A 16097-nucleotide genomic window follows, 5' to 3' on the forward strand; every position below is an offset into this window, starting at 1 on the left:
CAGACATTTCCCCAAAGAAGATATACAAATAGCCACACAAATAAGCACATGAAAGATGCTCCAAATAGTTAACCACGAGGGCAATGCACATTAGAGCCGCAGTAACACACCACTGCACATCCACTAGGATGGCCAGCATAAAAGAGGCAGTAACAAGTGTTGCTGAAGATGTGGAGAAACTGGAACCCTCATACATTACTAATGGGAATGGTAAATGGTGAAGCTTCTTTGGAAAACAGTTTGGTAGTTATTCAAAAAGTTAAACATGGTGTTATTATTTGACTCAGAAATCCCACCCCTAGGTATATTATATACTCAAGAAAATGCAATATGAATATATTGAGTATATCAAACATGTTTGATATTTATATGAATATAACCCATTTATATATATATGCATATACATGTGAAATATGTCCACCCAAAAATCTGTACATGAATGTTTCTATGAACATAGAAACTTTATTTATAAGAGCCAAAAAGTGGAACCAACCTGAAGTTCATCAACTGATAAGTGGTATATCCATATAGTGGAATATTATTCAGCTGTAAAAAGAAACAAAGTATTTTTACATGCTACTACATGGAGAAACCTTGAACACATTATGCCACGTGAAAGATCACAAATTGTGATTTCAATCATATAAAATGTCCACAGTAGGTGATTCTATAGAGACAGGAAGTAGATTAGTGGTCGCCTAGGGCTAGGTGTGGAGGAAATGGGGAGTGAGTGCTAATAGGTATGGAGTTTCTTTTAGGGACTATGAGAATGTTCTAGAATTAGTGGTGATGGGTGCATAAATCTGTGAATATACTGAAAACCATTGACATACATGCAAAATGAGTGAATTTTGTGGTATGTGAATTATACCTCAAACTGTTCAAGATGTGGCGCATATCTACAATGGAATATTAGCCAAAAAAAGAATGAAACTGCCATTTGCAGAGACATGGGTGGACCTAGAGTCATACAGAGTGAAGTCAGAGAAAAGCAAATATAATACCGCTTACATGTGGAATCTAGAAAAATGGTATAGATGAACTTATTTGCAAAGCAGAAATAAGAGACACAGATATAGAGAACAAATGTATGGATACCAAGGGGTAGGGGGATGGGATGAATTGGGAGATTGGGATTGACACATATACACTACTATGTATAACACAGATAATTAATGAGAACCTACTGCAGAGCCCGGGGAACTCTACTCAATGCACTGTGGTGACCTGAGTGGGAAGGAAATCCAAAAAAGAGGGGATATACGTACAGTTGATTCACTTTGCTGCACAGCAGAAACTAACACAACACTGTAAAGCAACTACACTCCAATAAAAATTAATGAAAAAAATTAAACTGTTCAAAATTTTAAAAGAAATAGCCCATGCTCAGCCACTGATTGAAGGAGCCCAGGAGAAACATGGCCCAATAACGCAGTGGTGGATCTCGAGGCTTAGCTGAAATGAGTCCCCCTAAAACCGAATTCCTCTGCCAAGTTTATGATTAACCTCTCTACCCAAAACTTCACTCCCTTTCTTGTTCCGCACCTGTTCCCCTTCAAGTTTGAGGAGTATCAAAGAAAAGGGGGGATTGTAACCGAGCAGAACCCTTCCTAGCACAGAATCCTCTTCTCCATGTCCTGCCTTTTGTTTGTAGAAAAACTTTAGCCTCCTAGGTCTTCCCCAAATTCCAAAGAGTAAAGTTAATCAGAGATGAGAAAATGCAGAAACAAAGGAAAACAATCTAACAATCCAAAACAATAATAGTTTAGCCATGAAACAAAGACCTTTAATTCCTCCTTAAAGGCTGTAGATAATATTCGAACCCACCCTTGAGCTGTTTTGCAGATACTGAAACCCCCACCAGGTGGGAGATGTTAACTGCCGCATGACCATGAGCCAGGTGACCCCGGGAGACTGGAACCGGGTTGATGATGTCGACTCCTAATTAGCTCAGCACCTAACCAATCAGGAGAATGTCCACCAGCTGGTCACGCAGCCCCCCACCCCCCACCCGCCTCCCTCACCCTCTCTTTAAACACCTTTCCTTGCTCGCCTTGCAATAAAGGCTGCCCTCGCCTTCATCACAACCGGGCGTCACAGACCGGCCTTACCCCGCTGGGTGAAGGGACCCAAGTCTGGTTCAATACCAAGCGTCAGGGGCTGCCAGGCACCTGGACCCCCTCTGCAGGGCCTTCCGCAGCCCCACGCGACCCGGGAACCAGCACGCGAGATCCGCATGGGCTGGTTTTCAGAGAAAGCACTGTTCTCTCGCAATTTCACACTCACTCATCTCATGCAGATCAACTCCCGGCCAGGCCCCGGGTGCTGCGGCAAGCCAACCTCCTGGGTCCGCCCCTGGCAAGGCCTCCCTCCCGCGGCATCACGGCGGCTGGCAGCGTCGAAGGGAAGCGGCTCCGCACCCACGCGCGCTGCTGCGCCCGCTCCCCGCACAGCCTCCCTTCCAGCCGGGGACGCACCTGCACGACGCCCACCGGCGCGAGGCCAACGCAGCAACAGAAGGGCGCCGGCAGCCTCCAGCCGCTGCGCTCCCCGCCACGGCTGCCCGCCGCCTGCGCGCCCGCTCCCGGCCACACCCCGGCCACGGCGCCCGCCCGCCCGCAGCCGCACGGGTCCGCCCGGGCCCCGCCGAAGGGCCGCGCGCGCCACGCGGGGGCGGAGCCGATCGGACCCGCCCGGGCCACGTGCGCGCCGCCGTCCGAGCGCCGCCTCGGGGCCCCGCCCCCCGCTCCCGGCGGCCGCCGGAGGGTCTCGCGAGGCCTGCGCCACGTGGCTCCCGGAGGCGGAGGCGGCCAGCGGCTGGCAGCACGTGGTGTGGGCGGGCGCGGGGCGGCGGCCGGGCTCTGCCGGGGCGGGCAGGGTCCAGCCTCGGCCGCGCTCCTCCAGCCCTGAGCCCGCGGCGCCCCGCATCCCCGCCCCCAGCCCGAGGCGCGGCCGTGCCGCCCGCCACCCTTCGGAAGCCCCGGGGCGAGGCCCTCCCGCGTCCAGCGGGCCCCCGCCCCGCGCTGACAGGCGCCCGGGCCCCACCCTCCGCGGAGGGGGCGCCGCTCTCCGGCCTCCCGGCCTCCTCCCCGCCCGCCCGGGGCGAGGGCCGCCTGCTCGCCCGTCCCGGCCGCCGTCCTCGAGTGCGGGAACCCTGCCCTCCCGCCCGCGGTCGCCGGGACAGACGGCAGCCCAGCGAGCGCCGGGCACGGCCGAGGCCCGGCTGGCAGCTGCGCTCACCGAGGCGGGAAGGATGAGGGCCCCGCCGCCCAGGAGCGTGCCATCCGGCGGGAAAGAAACACCTGCATAGGTGCTTCCCATAACAGCCAGCACACGGAAGCAACCTAAGTGTCCATCCCCAGAGGCGTGGATAAAGGAGATGTGGTGCATCCACGCAATGGAAGATTACTCAGCTGTGAAGAGCGATGAAACGCACATTTGTAGAGACGTGGGTGGACCTAGACACCCATATCTGTATGTGAAGTGACTCAACGAGAAAAATATATTAACTCATATATGGAATATAGAAAAACGGTACAGATCAGCCGGTTTGCAAGGCAGAAATAGAGACACAGATGTAGAGAACAAACATACGCACACCAGGTGGGGAAAGCCGGGAGTGATGGGGGGGGAATGAACTGCGAGATTGGGATACCAAATTGTACACTCTAAATATATGCAGTTTATTGTCCGTTAAAATAAATAAACGGTTGCCATAGGGAAGCCTTGACCCATCCAAGCGCAGGTGGGCGGCGGGGACGCTCAGAGGAGGGCGTGCTGAGCAGCCAGGAGGAGCGGGAGGAGGGCTTCAGAGCAGATTGTTCAAGCAGGGTAAGCTGTTACATGGAGATTTTCTTCTTTTCAAAAACTTGTTTTAAAACCTCAGAGAATGCAGAATAAGAAGGAAAGAACCACCATCTACGGATATCTCCCCATTTTTCTCAGCTGTGTGTTGCATACTGTCTTGGAACTCTTTTGCTTTAAAAATGTGACCGTTTTAATCATGCGTATTCTTCAGTACCAGGTTCCATGGCGACACAGGATTCTACTGAATGTTTCTGGGGGTCTTTGCCAGAAAGCAGTGTGTAGCCCCCATCGCCCCTACCCAGATCAGTCAAGAGATAAGACAGCTGGTGAAGAACCAGACTCTCACCCTATTCCTGATTAAGGCTAACTGGAAGACAGAGCCCAGGATGGGACAGAAACGGGGCCCGCGCGGTCGCTGCCTGGAGGAGCCCAGGGGAAGCAAGTCTGTCTCTCCGTTCAGACCTCGGAAGAACCCACCCCAGGGGAAGCGCAGAGCAGAGGACTCACCAGGTCCTGAGCCTCCCGTTGGCCCAGGCGCAGAGGGATGGAGAAAGGGCACGAGTTCTCCAAGCAGAGGGCTTCTGCTCACCCCCACCCGCTGCCCTAAGTTCCCGGTGGCTGCAAGTCCCACCCCCTCTCTGGGGAAGAGGAGGGGGTGGGGGAAGAGGCCGGGAGGACTGAGGAAGAGGCCACAAAAGCAGCGGCCGGGATAGAGGCGTCCCCTCTGACACACGAAGGTCCCATTACTCATTGAACCAACCCACTATTGTTGTATATTTAGGTTGTTTCCAAACAACATGGACATTAAATACCTTTGTAGTTAATCTTTGTACGTGTCTATGGTAATTTCCTTGAGATAAAGTCCTGGGAGTGGAATCCTGGACCAGATGGTTTTAGCACGTTTCAATCTTTTGATGCATTTTGCCACATTTCCCTCTAGACGGTTTGTGTTAGTGGAGGTTGCCACTAGCTGTACGTGTTTCCTTAACACACACCCACCCTGCGTCAGTCCTTCCTTGTGGATCTTGGTGAAGTTGATGGCAAAACATCTGCACCTCAGTGGTATTTCTGTTTGGAGCAGTCTAAGGAAGCTTTCCATTAGAAAATACAGTTTCTTAGTAGTTCTGGGGCAAAATAAGCCTAAAGGTCCTTATCATGAAAGGGGACTAAATACCCCCGACCTTCTGGATGAGAGGCGTGTGGACACCGCTTGGCCCATGCTGGGCAGTGAATAAATTGTAACCATCGTGGAATCACCTGAGAGCCTCTGGGGTGAGGGTGGGGTGGACAGATCTGAAAGCCGCCCCCCTCCTCCCTCCCTGTGTTTATGTGTCTCTGTGTCCCTGGGCCCTGCGGGAGGAGCGGTCCCTTACAGGGTGGGTTGGGCAATCTGGGGATTTTCTGCCCAAAACACCACCTAGTGACCCTCCCGGCCACCAGGAGTTCTAGCACCTGGCAGTGGGCTCTCCGTGCCCTGCGTCCCTCACACTGGGCACTGCTGGGGGCTTTCTCAGGGTCCTTCAGGGTGCCCTTCACACCTGCAGAGTCTCGCCAAGACATCCCCTCCCAGTCCTGTTCCTGTCCCCACCCTGGCCAGGTGAAGGGAGGGCTGGCCATCCTCGCTGCCCTGGGTTTGTCTTTAGTTCCCCACCTCTGACTCGCCTCTGTCTTCAGACAGACGCCTTAGACAAGGTCATGGATTCCAGCGGCAGGAGGCAGGCCCAGACCCAGCCTCACGCATGGTTCTGGGCACACCTCTTTCTGGGAGCAGCTGGGCTCAGAGTTTGAGAGTCCCCTTTGTTTCTGGAAGTTAGCGAGGAAGGTAGGAAACCGAGACACTAAGGTCCCTTCTAAAGCCCAGCAGCAAACATTCCAAAGGTGGATGGATGGTCAGAGCCGCTCCGGGGCAGGGCGGCCTAAGTGGGGGGGGCGGAGCAGAGGTGAGCAGCCTGGGGGTGTGGGTGGAGGACTCACTGAGAGGTCGACACCCTCTGGTGCTGTCTGAGCAGGACAGTCTCCAGCGACAGCGGGGGTGTCAGAGAGAGACAGAGAGACGGAGGCCGGCCACAGGCAGGATCTTTGTAAAAGCCGCGGGCCCGGGTCTGCCTCCCTCCCTCTAGGGAATCTCCGTCACAAACAGCGCTAGACGTTTATTTACTTACACGTTTCCCTGTTTACATAGTTAAACTTGGTTTATAAAATTCACCACCTGGTGCAAGTACATATTCAAAACACTTGAACCCACGACTGTAAATAAATCACCCACTAAGCCGTGCATCCTTCGGGGCCCCACGCCTGGTGTTCGCACGAGTTGACCTCAGGCTGGTCAGACGTGGCCCTGACCCTGACACAGCCAAGGCCTGGGCCATGGGAACGCTGGACGCCGGCGGGTGTCTCTCAGCAGGTCCCGAAGGCGCCATCGATCCCCGGGGGACGCCTGTGCCCGGCTCCCCCCGCCCCGCCCTTGCCCTCGGGCCCTGGGTCCCCTGCCCCCCTCGGGGAGGCCCGGTCGCCCTCGGGGTCTCGGCTCCAAGGCCGCGCGCAGGAGACCCCCGCCGCCTGCGTCTGCTGGGGCCGTGCCGCGTCTCGCCAGCACCGCCGGTCACACTTCGCGTTCATTTCTCAGAGTCTGAAATCAGCACGGGACGCAGGCGGCTTCCTGTCTGCTGTCCCGTCTGCTCTCCAGTGAACGCTGTCCGATGCAGAGGCCCCGGCCGTCCGGGTCCCTGTCGAAGCCCCGGCGTTTAGAAAAGTGCCAGACGCGCCATGGTTACTCCCAGGCGACTGATTCAGCACAGGGATGACTCCCTCGTGCCTCGCCCGCCACCGCCCAGGAGATCCGCCCCGTCGCAGGCAGGAGAGCAGTCTGCGGGCGCGAGGCCCTCTGGCCGGTGTGTGGGGGCTTCGCAGGGCCTGCGCCGCGCCTGCATTTGTGCGCAACGCGAGAGTCCACGGTGGCTTCAAATCCCCGACGGCCGTGACACAAGAAGGACTGGAGGGGATGAGGCGGGCGGAGGTGGGGCTGGTGCTCGGAGCTGGAGGACTCGGTCCTTCCCGAGCTCAGAACAAGGCAGGCGCCTTCTCTCCCCTGCAGGTGGCCTGAGAGTCACAGAGGATGTCCTACCTTAGCCGTCCTCAGGGGTCCAACCAAAGGCCTGGAGATTTGGTTTCAGGGGAGAGGCTGAGCTGAAGGCAGCAGATGACGTAGAAGGTCTGAGACTTGTGCCACCTCCAGACCAGACACGAGCTACTGCCGGGGGGTGAACGGGCCTGACAACCAGCCTGACTGGGTGTTGGATGCACCCGGAAGATTGGAGAGGACCGGGTGACGGGGGAGGCAGGTTGCAGGAGCTAACCAGAGACAGGTTTATTCTTCCACTTTACTGGGGAAGAAAAGAAAGTAAAACCAAGAAACAAACTAGAGTAGGCTAGAGCTTGTACTCAGAGGCACATGACAGAGCAGGCAAAACGCGGGTTCAGAGCTCGGTGCATCTGGGCCGGTTCCTGGACCAGCTGTTTATGAGCTGCACCCCCTTGGCTGGAGCCAGGGTCCTTGTATAGAAACTGGGGTTTCACACAGCAAAGGCCTGCATCTGGGGGGGCGGGGAGGGGTCCTGGGCATGCAGAATCCCAGCGGCCCGATGGGATTTCCATACCTGGGAACTGCACTTGGAAATTTCTAAAGAATTAAAGAACCTACCAGCTCTGAGTGTGGTAAGACTCTGGGGCCAGGATGTCTGAAATGTCATTCCACCCCATGCTAAACCCTGTTGTTATCACTTTAATTTCCTTTCGTTTCTAGGTGACTCTTCAAAGAAAAAAAGCCCAAACAACGCTGTTTGGCTTCTCAAGGACAAAAGGGGTGGTTTCCACAATGACAGGTCCAGAGGGAGTGTTTGGGCCCCTTTGCATCCAAGCTGGTGGTGGTGACAGTGGCCCCTGGGTGTTCTGCTGAGAGAAGAAGGAATAAGGGGAGAGGAAGGCTGGCCCTGCAGCCTCTTCCTGCCTGGACTTTGAAAAACGTGCCCCCGTCTCCCGCCCCCCGCCATATTTCAGGGATTCCTGGACCTCCTAGGTGGTGGGGAGCCTCTCACCAACGCAAAGCTGGAGACGTGGGTCACTCGCCAATGGCACCGATGGTGCCCAGATGCCCCGGGATGAGACCTCAGGATGAGTTTCTAAAATTTCGAGCGTCCAGGTATACCTCCCAGTCAGGGCGTGGTTTTTAGTTCTGGCCATTGTTACGTTATGAGAATCTTGCAAAAGCATCCGAAATGCACCTTGGAGCAGAGCTGACTTTCCCGGAAGTCATGAACGAGTCTAAACGGTTATGAATTAGCCATGGTTGTTACTGGAGGAGGTCATCAGAGTTTACATCTAAACCCGATGGTGAGAACCGGAGTGTTTTCTAGACGCTGCCAATGTCTCAACAATGTGTTAGCTGAAAGCGAGCGTACGCAGACATGAGACGTGCACATTGCTCCCTTGAGAGATTAAGTGGAATCCTGACTTGGTCTCTATTACTGTGCAGGTGTGTGCGGTGGGGGGGTATCTCAGGGGCAGAGGCCCTGATTTCCTAGGACTCTGCTGCAGAAAAGATCTGTTACCTAAATGGCAAGTACAGTGATTATCACTTGTTATTAATTTGCTGATGTGGAGAATCTGCAGAAATTTTATGACATGCTGTGAAATTGTTCACACATCCATCTACTATGTGGGACACTTCTGAGGCTGAGGACCGTGTCTTTGTAGCTTTTGTGTGTAACACGCTGTCTGGCATGCAGCTGGCATTCAGCAGAGCTTTGTGCAGTGAGTGACCGCGAGGGAGAGCTTCCTCAACCTGTGGAGGAAAGGCTGTGAGAGCATGACTGCAGCTCACCACTGCATACCTGCCTCCTGGGTAGGCCCTGCACACGCCGACACTAGATAGTGATAGAGATCAGCCAGCTTTCAGGAGAAATAGGTCAGTTAAAAAACAGCAAGACCAAAAGACCTTGAGGTCTATGAGAGAGAGGAGAAAAGAGGAATGCGACATTTATCTAATTAACTTACCAAGATGGATACCCAAACATACCATTCCTCGGAGGAAGACCACATTGGGTTTTGAATACATCAACTCAGCTTTATCGTGGAAGAAAAGAAAGCAAACCCAAGAAGCAAGTGGGTAGCTGGAACTTGTGCTTGGAGGCAACATGAAGGGCAGCAAAACACAGGTTCCGAGCTGGGCGGCTGTGGGTGAATTCCTGGCCCAGCCATTTCTAGCTGTGCCGCCTTGATGCAGTCAGGCTCCTTGCCTGGAAAACCAGGGCTAACCTTGATGGGTTAGAGAAAAATCTGCTTCCTCAGCGCCCGAAACACTAGTACTCAGGAACTCATGTCCGGGTCCAGTTGGGGGTTAGCACGGAGGAAAGTCGGTAAGATAAATGTTGAAAGAAGTAACTAAGCACTGATGGAGGGTTATCTGAGTTGAAGCGATGGGCACTTTGTATGATAACCATCTTATTGATGAGTCTTATCAAAACACCTTGATACTTGAGTTAAAACCCAGACTTACTAAATTTCTCAGCTGAAGCTCTAGTGCAGTTTGCCACGACTTTTATAAAGTTAGTAAGTCTGAGAATTAGCTGAGCCCAAAGAGACATACGTATTCCTCTATTCACTTCACAAGGACTAAGCACCTGCTCTGCCTTTGTACTTTTTAGGCACTAGGGATACAGCAATGAACAAAACAGTGAAGACTCTGCTGTCATGGCACTTACCTCCTGGAAGGAATAATGGAAAATTAGGCAGTAGGTTAAAAGGTAACAACACCTATGGAAAAACAGGGAAGGGAATATGGAATCTGGGGAGGCATGCAGTGGAAAACTGGGTGGTCAGAGGCAGCCTCCCTGGGAAAGTGACTTAAACGAGGACAGTGAAAGCGCTGTGGGGTGTCTGGGGGAAGAGCCAAGGGAACAGCACGTGCAAAGGCCCTGAGGTAGAGGTAAGCCTGACTCTTTGAAGGCTGTGGAGGTCTATGTGAAGCCTCTAAATGCTGCTAAGTGCTAACTATATATTTTAAGAAGCAAACAACAAACAGTTTCCTTCCACACGTAACTATCGTCTAACAGTCTCGGCAGGTACGTGAGCACCTGTTTGTGAACTGGTCCTTGGACATAGAAACATTCACAACATGAACTCAGACCTCTTTCTTCCACATTTTATTTGGAAGATATTTAAATATTTGCTACATGCTAGGTGTTTATAAAGCAAACTCGATCCTCATCACAATCCTCAAGCAGCTACTATTGTTATCCCCATTTTACAAGGGGATAAGCGGAAGCACAGAGACGTTAAGCTACTTGTCTAAGATCACACAGCTAATAAACACCAGAGCTGTGATTTCAACCAGTCTGCCTGGCTTTAGAGTCCACGCCCTTCACCTTTACTCCCTCCAGGCCCTGTGGGGCCGTGTCCCCCACCAGGCGAGAGCTGGCATCGGTCGGAACAGCTCCAAAGAGCCAGGTGTGCATGTCTCTTCCCAACTCCGTGTTCAGTGGCTTCCCCTGGGTAACTAGAAAGTGGCCACGCGGGAGTGCTGACAGCACGGGAGTCAGCAAACACGCAAAGCGGGGCTGCATCCTGGTTGCCAGGCAACCACCAGCCCACACCTCACGCCTCCCATCCTTTGCCCTGCACTGACAGGCCTCCATCGTCCTCCATGCTTCCCGACTTGCTCCCACCCGACACCAGTCACTGCAGGTCCAGCCAGGCCCCCATGGGGTTACGTCTCAGCCAGGTCCATGTGACCAGAAGTCAGTATCATGTCTGGTGTTTGAGTGCACCTGGTGGGTGTCTATGTCATGAGGCCTGGGTCTGGGCTCCCTCCTGAGTCACTCCTCTCCATCCCCAAGTCTCCTTCATCCATAGTTCACGTCCACTGGGCAGGCTGGTGTGGGTCCCCGAAGCCAGGGGAGAGTCAGATCTGAGCCCGTGACACCGCCTCCGTACCGCCTCCCCCTCCCCAGCCCCGGGAGCCCTTCTTCTCAGACGCCGGCCCTCGCATCTCATCCAGGTTCCCAGGGCTCCAACCACATCCTGTCTTGGGACGTATTCTGGCGTCCCTTCCACCCACGGGTCCCCGCTGACTGCTTCCTCCAAACCAGAGGCCCTACATCTCCCAGGGCTGCTGCACACGGTACCCCCTTCTCCGCCCCTGCCTCCCCCGCAGCCTCAAACATCGTCTAAAAGGGTGAGTCAAAAATCACCCGCACTCCGGTTATATTAAAACGTCTGCTGGCCGCACTGTCTTATCAGCGCATTCTGTTCAAGGCTACTGCCTCCCCGGTCACTGCTGTGCAGGTGTGAACTGTTACATCAGCTCATTTGTAACTGCGGAGCGAGCAAAACTGGACGCCCCACTTGTGATTTGCACGAAAGAAGAGCAGCGTGCAGTGATTCATTTTTTGTGGTCTGAGGGTGTACCCGGTGCCGTTATTTATCGAAGACTTTGTACACAATGTGGATAAAGTGTTTTGTCAAGAAGACGTGTGTATGAATGGACAGAGAAGTTCAAGGAAGGTCACACAAGTGTTAGCCAATCAAGAAGGAGCCGGACGCCCGTCCACGTCCACGGCTGATGACAACATCGCGTGTGCACGAGAAATGATTCTGTCGAATAGACGAGGGACAGTGGATTACGTGGGACATCATTTGCAAATCAGCCGTGGCTCAAAGGTTCACAGTCAACAGTGCTCGTTACAGTGAGATGCTTATTGAAGAGCTGAAGCCTAAACTTGGGATTAAACGCAGAGGACGGCTCTCCAGGGGCGCTGTGATCTGGCGTGACAGTGCACGTCTGCACACTTCTGCCCACACTGTCGGCACTCTGCAAACACTTCGTTTTGAGGAGTTAAAGCATCCTCCCTGTAGTCCTGATCTTGCTCCATTGGACTTTCACCTGTTTGATCCCTGAAAGCAGCCCGATGAAGATGAAAATTCACTTCTGGTGAAGAAGTGAAGACAGTGGTTCATTCATGGCTCGCGGCTCAGCCTGAAACATTTTTTAATGAGGGACTATGAGGGCTTGTTGACAGATGGACAAAGTGTATTGAAAAGCAAGGAGATTATGTGGGAAAATGGTGTATTTACCTTTTCTAAAAGTTAATTAAAATAAATTCTATAGCCAGAGTGCGGATGATTTTTGACTCACCCTCGTACTTTGTCTATCTGTGACTTGACAGACAAAGACTTACTCATTTTCCACTAAGCCCCGTGGTGGCAAAGCACGGTGTTTATCTCTATGGCCCCAGCACGGAGAGCAGCACCAGGCGCGACAGGCCTCCAGAAAAAGTGGGCGACCGATGACCAGTCCCATCAAGTGGCCAGCGCGGCACAGGCACACAGGCCCCGCGGGACACCTGTGCAGAGGGGAACCTCCAGGCCTCCGGGGTCTCGTGCACGGGGCTCCAGCCACGCGTGCCGCTGGCCCACATCGAGGCCAGCGTGGAAACAAGAGGCCCCGTCCTCCCAGCAGACCCGGGCCCTGCGCTTCATCTGGGCCGGGAGGAGGGAGAGCTGAGCAGGAGGCGGAGGCTGAGTGTTTATCAAAGGCTCGGACTTGCAGACTTGCAGTTCTGGGAGCGCAGGGCAAACCACTCTCTTTCAAGTGGCCTCTGGCAGGACCTTCTGGCCGCCATCGGATGGTTAGTGGGAAAGCGTGGGCCCCAGAGCTGCTGTCGAAATCCAGGATCGAATTTCCTGACCTCGGAACATCTTTTTAACTCTTCACATTTCGGCTGCTGCCATCAAAGGAGGGGTCCTTCTCGGCTGTCATCCTGCCTTGAAGGTGTCACGATTTTGCCTGCAAATCCCAAAGCTGGTCATCAGTCATTCAGGCCCCTCCTGGCTTCTGGAGTCACTGCTCCAAACCTCAGCACTTTAAGAGGCCTCAAGAATTCCCAAACATCCCTGATAAAGTCGCTCACCATTCTCAAGAAGGCTGCGTGGAAAGTGGCCCAGGAGAGGCCGGAGGGAGGTCAGGCCCCGAAGGGGTCCGTGGGGCCGGTCCCACTGCTTGTTTGTTAACCACCCGGAGACGTGGCCGTCCCGGCCCGCACACCAGCCCCCACCCCTGACCTCGGTGATGCCCACCGGTCACAGCCACGGCCCCACACGGAGCGCTCGCTGGGAAGGCCTAGTGGGTGGGCAGTGCCGACTGAGGCCCCCTCCAGTGAGGACGGGGCAGAGCAGTCCAGTCTCCAGGCCCGCCCTGTGTCCCTCTCACCTGCACGGCGTTAGTGACGGAGGAGGGGCCAGCAGTGATGGGGGACCCAGGGTGCTGCGGTGTGGGCGGTTCTGCTGGTATTAGAGGCCGTTACGGCCTCGGCCACAGGAACACCGCTTGTGGCTTCGTCCCAGCCGTCGCTGGGCAGGAACGCCAGCAAGGAGGCCTCTCCCCAAATACAACGGCCAAGTAACCAAAGTGGCACGTTACTGCGTGCTGGGCTGTGAAGCCCCTGGGAACCAGGTGTGTGGCTGGGGTCTGAGGCCTGATGGGGGTTAGGGTCAGGGTTACGGTTAGGGTTAGGGTCAGGGTTAGGGTTAGGGTCCAGGGTAGGGTGAGCTCGCTGGAGGATGGAGGAGATGAGGGCTCCTGCACTGTTAGGAAGAGACGAGGTCCCCACCCAGGGCAGGGCATCGCATGGGAGAAGGCGAGGATGGAACCGAGGCTGCCTGGCTCCCCCTACATGTGGACCCACTGAGACCCGGCGCCACCCGCTCTCCTGCTCCTTTGTTCAAGAGCCGGGAGGAGGGGGGCCCAGTTCCCTAGCAGAGGCCCGGAGCACCTGTCCGCTCAACCCTTCCATCCCTCATGTGGAGAAATGTAGCTTTCGGGGAAGGGATGTATATAAAATATTTTTAAGAAGCAGGGGTGAATGCATGATAAATTAATTTAAAAATCACTGCCTTCTTCCTTATCTAGGAGATTTACCAAGATTCCTCCCCGGGGCCTTCTGATCCCAAGTCCTCTGCAGGGCCCGGAGCGCCCCTGCCCGGCACCTCCCAGGCCAAGAGCCCAAAAGGGCAGCAGGACCTTCGAGCACTGCATTCAGGTGAAGGATTTCATAAGCACCGAAATGTCAACAGTTTGCTTTGATGACTAATGTTACCAAGCAGAGTCACCTATTTCTGTAGAACTCATTTTTTCTCCTTCAGCGGCCCCACCATGATGCCTTTTTTTTGAGCCAAATAATAAACTCTGACATTCATGTTTGTTTGTTCTTTTGACCACAAGTAAATACATGTTTAAGCAATCGCTTCGTACAGCTCTTGAATGATGCAATATAGAAACAGCAGTGTGTTTTAATTTTAGGTGTGTAGATCATGGAATTGGGAAATGATTTTGAATATAATGAAAAAAGTTATATACTCAGAAAACTATAACACGAGAGGTAGAAAGCGATTTCTCATCTCCGCCTCCAAAAGACCCCGGCCTGTGCCTGCCCACGTCGCCTTCTTGGGCCTCAGCCTCCGCAAGCCCCTTCCAGCCCGGAGCTTGTGTCCCCCGGTCCCGCCCGGTCACAATGAATTTCCCCAAGTTCTCCCAACACGTGACGAAAAGCCGGCCGCTCTTATTTCAGGAGCACTTTCTCTGTGCCAGACACGCTTCTGAGGCCTTTCCATACATCAACACGTGTCATCCTCAGAACGACCCTGGGAGGTAGGTACCATTTTCCATCCTTATTTGCAGGTGAGGAAAGTGAGGCGCAGAGATGTTAAGTTGCTTGCCTGAGGTCACACAGCTTCAAAGCCAGGCGGAGTGAACCCAGCCTCCACCTCGTACGCCACGCCCGTGCAGGAGCCCACGCGCCCCTCCTCACAGTGTCTTCACGGCCGGCCCCAGGGGTCTCACGTCACGTCACGCCTCGGTCACTCAGTCACGCACCTACCACCCCGGGCGCGATCATCTGCTTCCCCACCCACCTCCCCTGTTCCGCGTCCCCACGGGGTCCACGCGGCTCACTCTGCATTTAGAGTCTAGCGAAGGGAATCAAGACACGTTTGCACCAAGCACGGAAGCCGGGCGGGCGGAGGCTCGCAGCGGCTTGCGGCTGCACCCAGGCCTGGGCCCCGGGGAGGGCCTGCCGGCCTCAGCCCCTGTCTGACGCCCTTGGAGGCCCACAGGCGGCCCGCACCCTCGGCTCCTGGGCGGGGCCCACGCACACCCGCCCGGGGGCTCCTCTGCTTCCGCCTCTGTCCCCGCGCCCCCGCCTCTGCTGCCAGCTCGTCTCGCAGCTTTTCGTGAAAACGGGGGCGAACAACAGACCCCGAGACATGACGGAAAGACCGGGCCTGGGTCTCAGTGAGCAGAGGTGGGAACAGGCCGCTCCGTCCCTGCCGATCGAGTCCAGCCTTTGATGGCGTCCAGCGGGGCTGCCTGGAGGCGGAGGAGACGTCCGTGCCCTCCCACGGAGCCCGCCCGAGGCTGAGCTCGGGGGCCGTGGCCACGGCTGCGGGCAGACCCCCGCGCCCCGCGGCCCCACGCACTGGGATGCTGCCGGGCCTCCAACACGCTTAGAGGAGCCTCTCCGCCAGGGGTCCCGTGGCCCCCAGGGTCTGCACGGCGTCCCCCAGCCCAGGCACTGGGCGACGACGCGTCCCCGCCCTCTGCGGCCTCCCTGTCCCCTGGGGCTGGGCCTGGCTGGCCTGTCCCCCCGGGCACCAGCCCTGCTGCGAATTCTCTCCATCCAGCCGCTGCCCCCCACCCTCGGCTACATCTCCGCCGTCTGCGGGCCGGCCTGTGGGCTCTGGGGGCTCCGGGGAGACGGCCCTCGTCCCTGCTCCGTGACGCGATGCCTCAACTATGCGATTCACAACTGCTGGGCTCCGTGCGGTTGTTCCCCTGGATCCCGTTACGGGCTCACATATAATTTGTTGGCCTTTTCTCATTCCCCTGAGGTCTCGCTCCGTGTTGGTCGTTCCCAAACACTTTATCTCCTTGCCATTAATAACTATGTTTGGGATTCTTGCCCTCCTTAGGGTAATCCCTGCATTTTTTCCACCCTGGACCGCCTTTTATTTACTGCCCCTAATGATCACCTCTTGCTTTTTGCATCCTATTCTCATCCTCGACTGGGAGGCTCGGGGAGTTTTGGTTAAAGGGCAGCCTCCCTGCCCGGAAGACGGGATGGATGTTACCGTGGAGACCCCTCCTCCTCCTGCCTCCAGGTCCTGGCAGCCATGCCCTCGGGAAAGTCTTGGGAAGACTCAGAGATGTGAGCTCTGATGAAAACATAAAATAACCAGGA

General features: G+C 55.2%; 1 protein-coding gene across 1 annotated transcript in view; it reads left to right on the top strand.

Annotated features, from left to right (window-relative positions):
* The window catches only part of MIPEP (mitochondrial intermediate peptidase), a 152740-nt gene extending 140797 nt beyond the window's left edge, over window positions 1–11943 (top strand). Inside the window, exon 16 of the mRNA XM_057707018.1 lies at window positions 9510–11943. Coding sequence (XP_057563001.1) covers window positions 9510–9712 — 203 coding nt within the window. The 3' untranslated portion in view covers window positions 9713–11943. The remainder of the gene's footprint in view (window positions 1–9509) is intronic.
* The last annotated feature ends 4154 nt before the right edge of the window (window positions 11944–16097 follow it).

Source organism: Hippopotamus amphibius, chromosome 14, assembly GCF_030028045.1.
Source record: "Hippopotamus amphibius kiboko isolate mHipAmp2 chromosome 14, mHipAmp2.hap2, whole genome shotgun sequence".
Classification (NCBI taxonomy): domain Eukaryota; kingdom Metazoa; phylum Chordata; class Mammalia; order Artiodactyla; family Hippopotamidae; genus Hippopotamus; species Hippopotamus amphibius.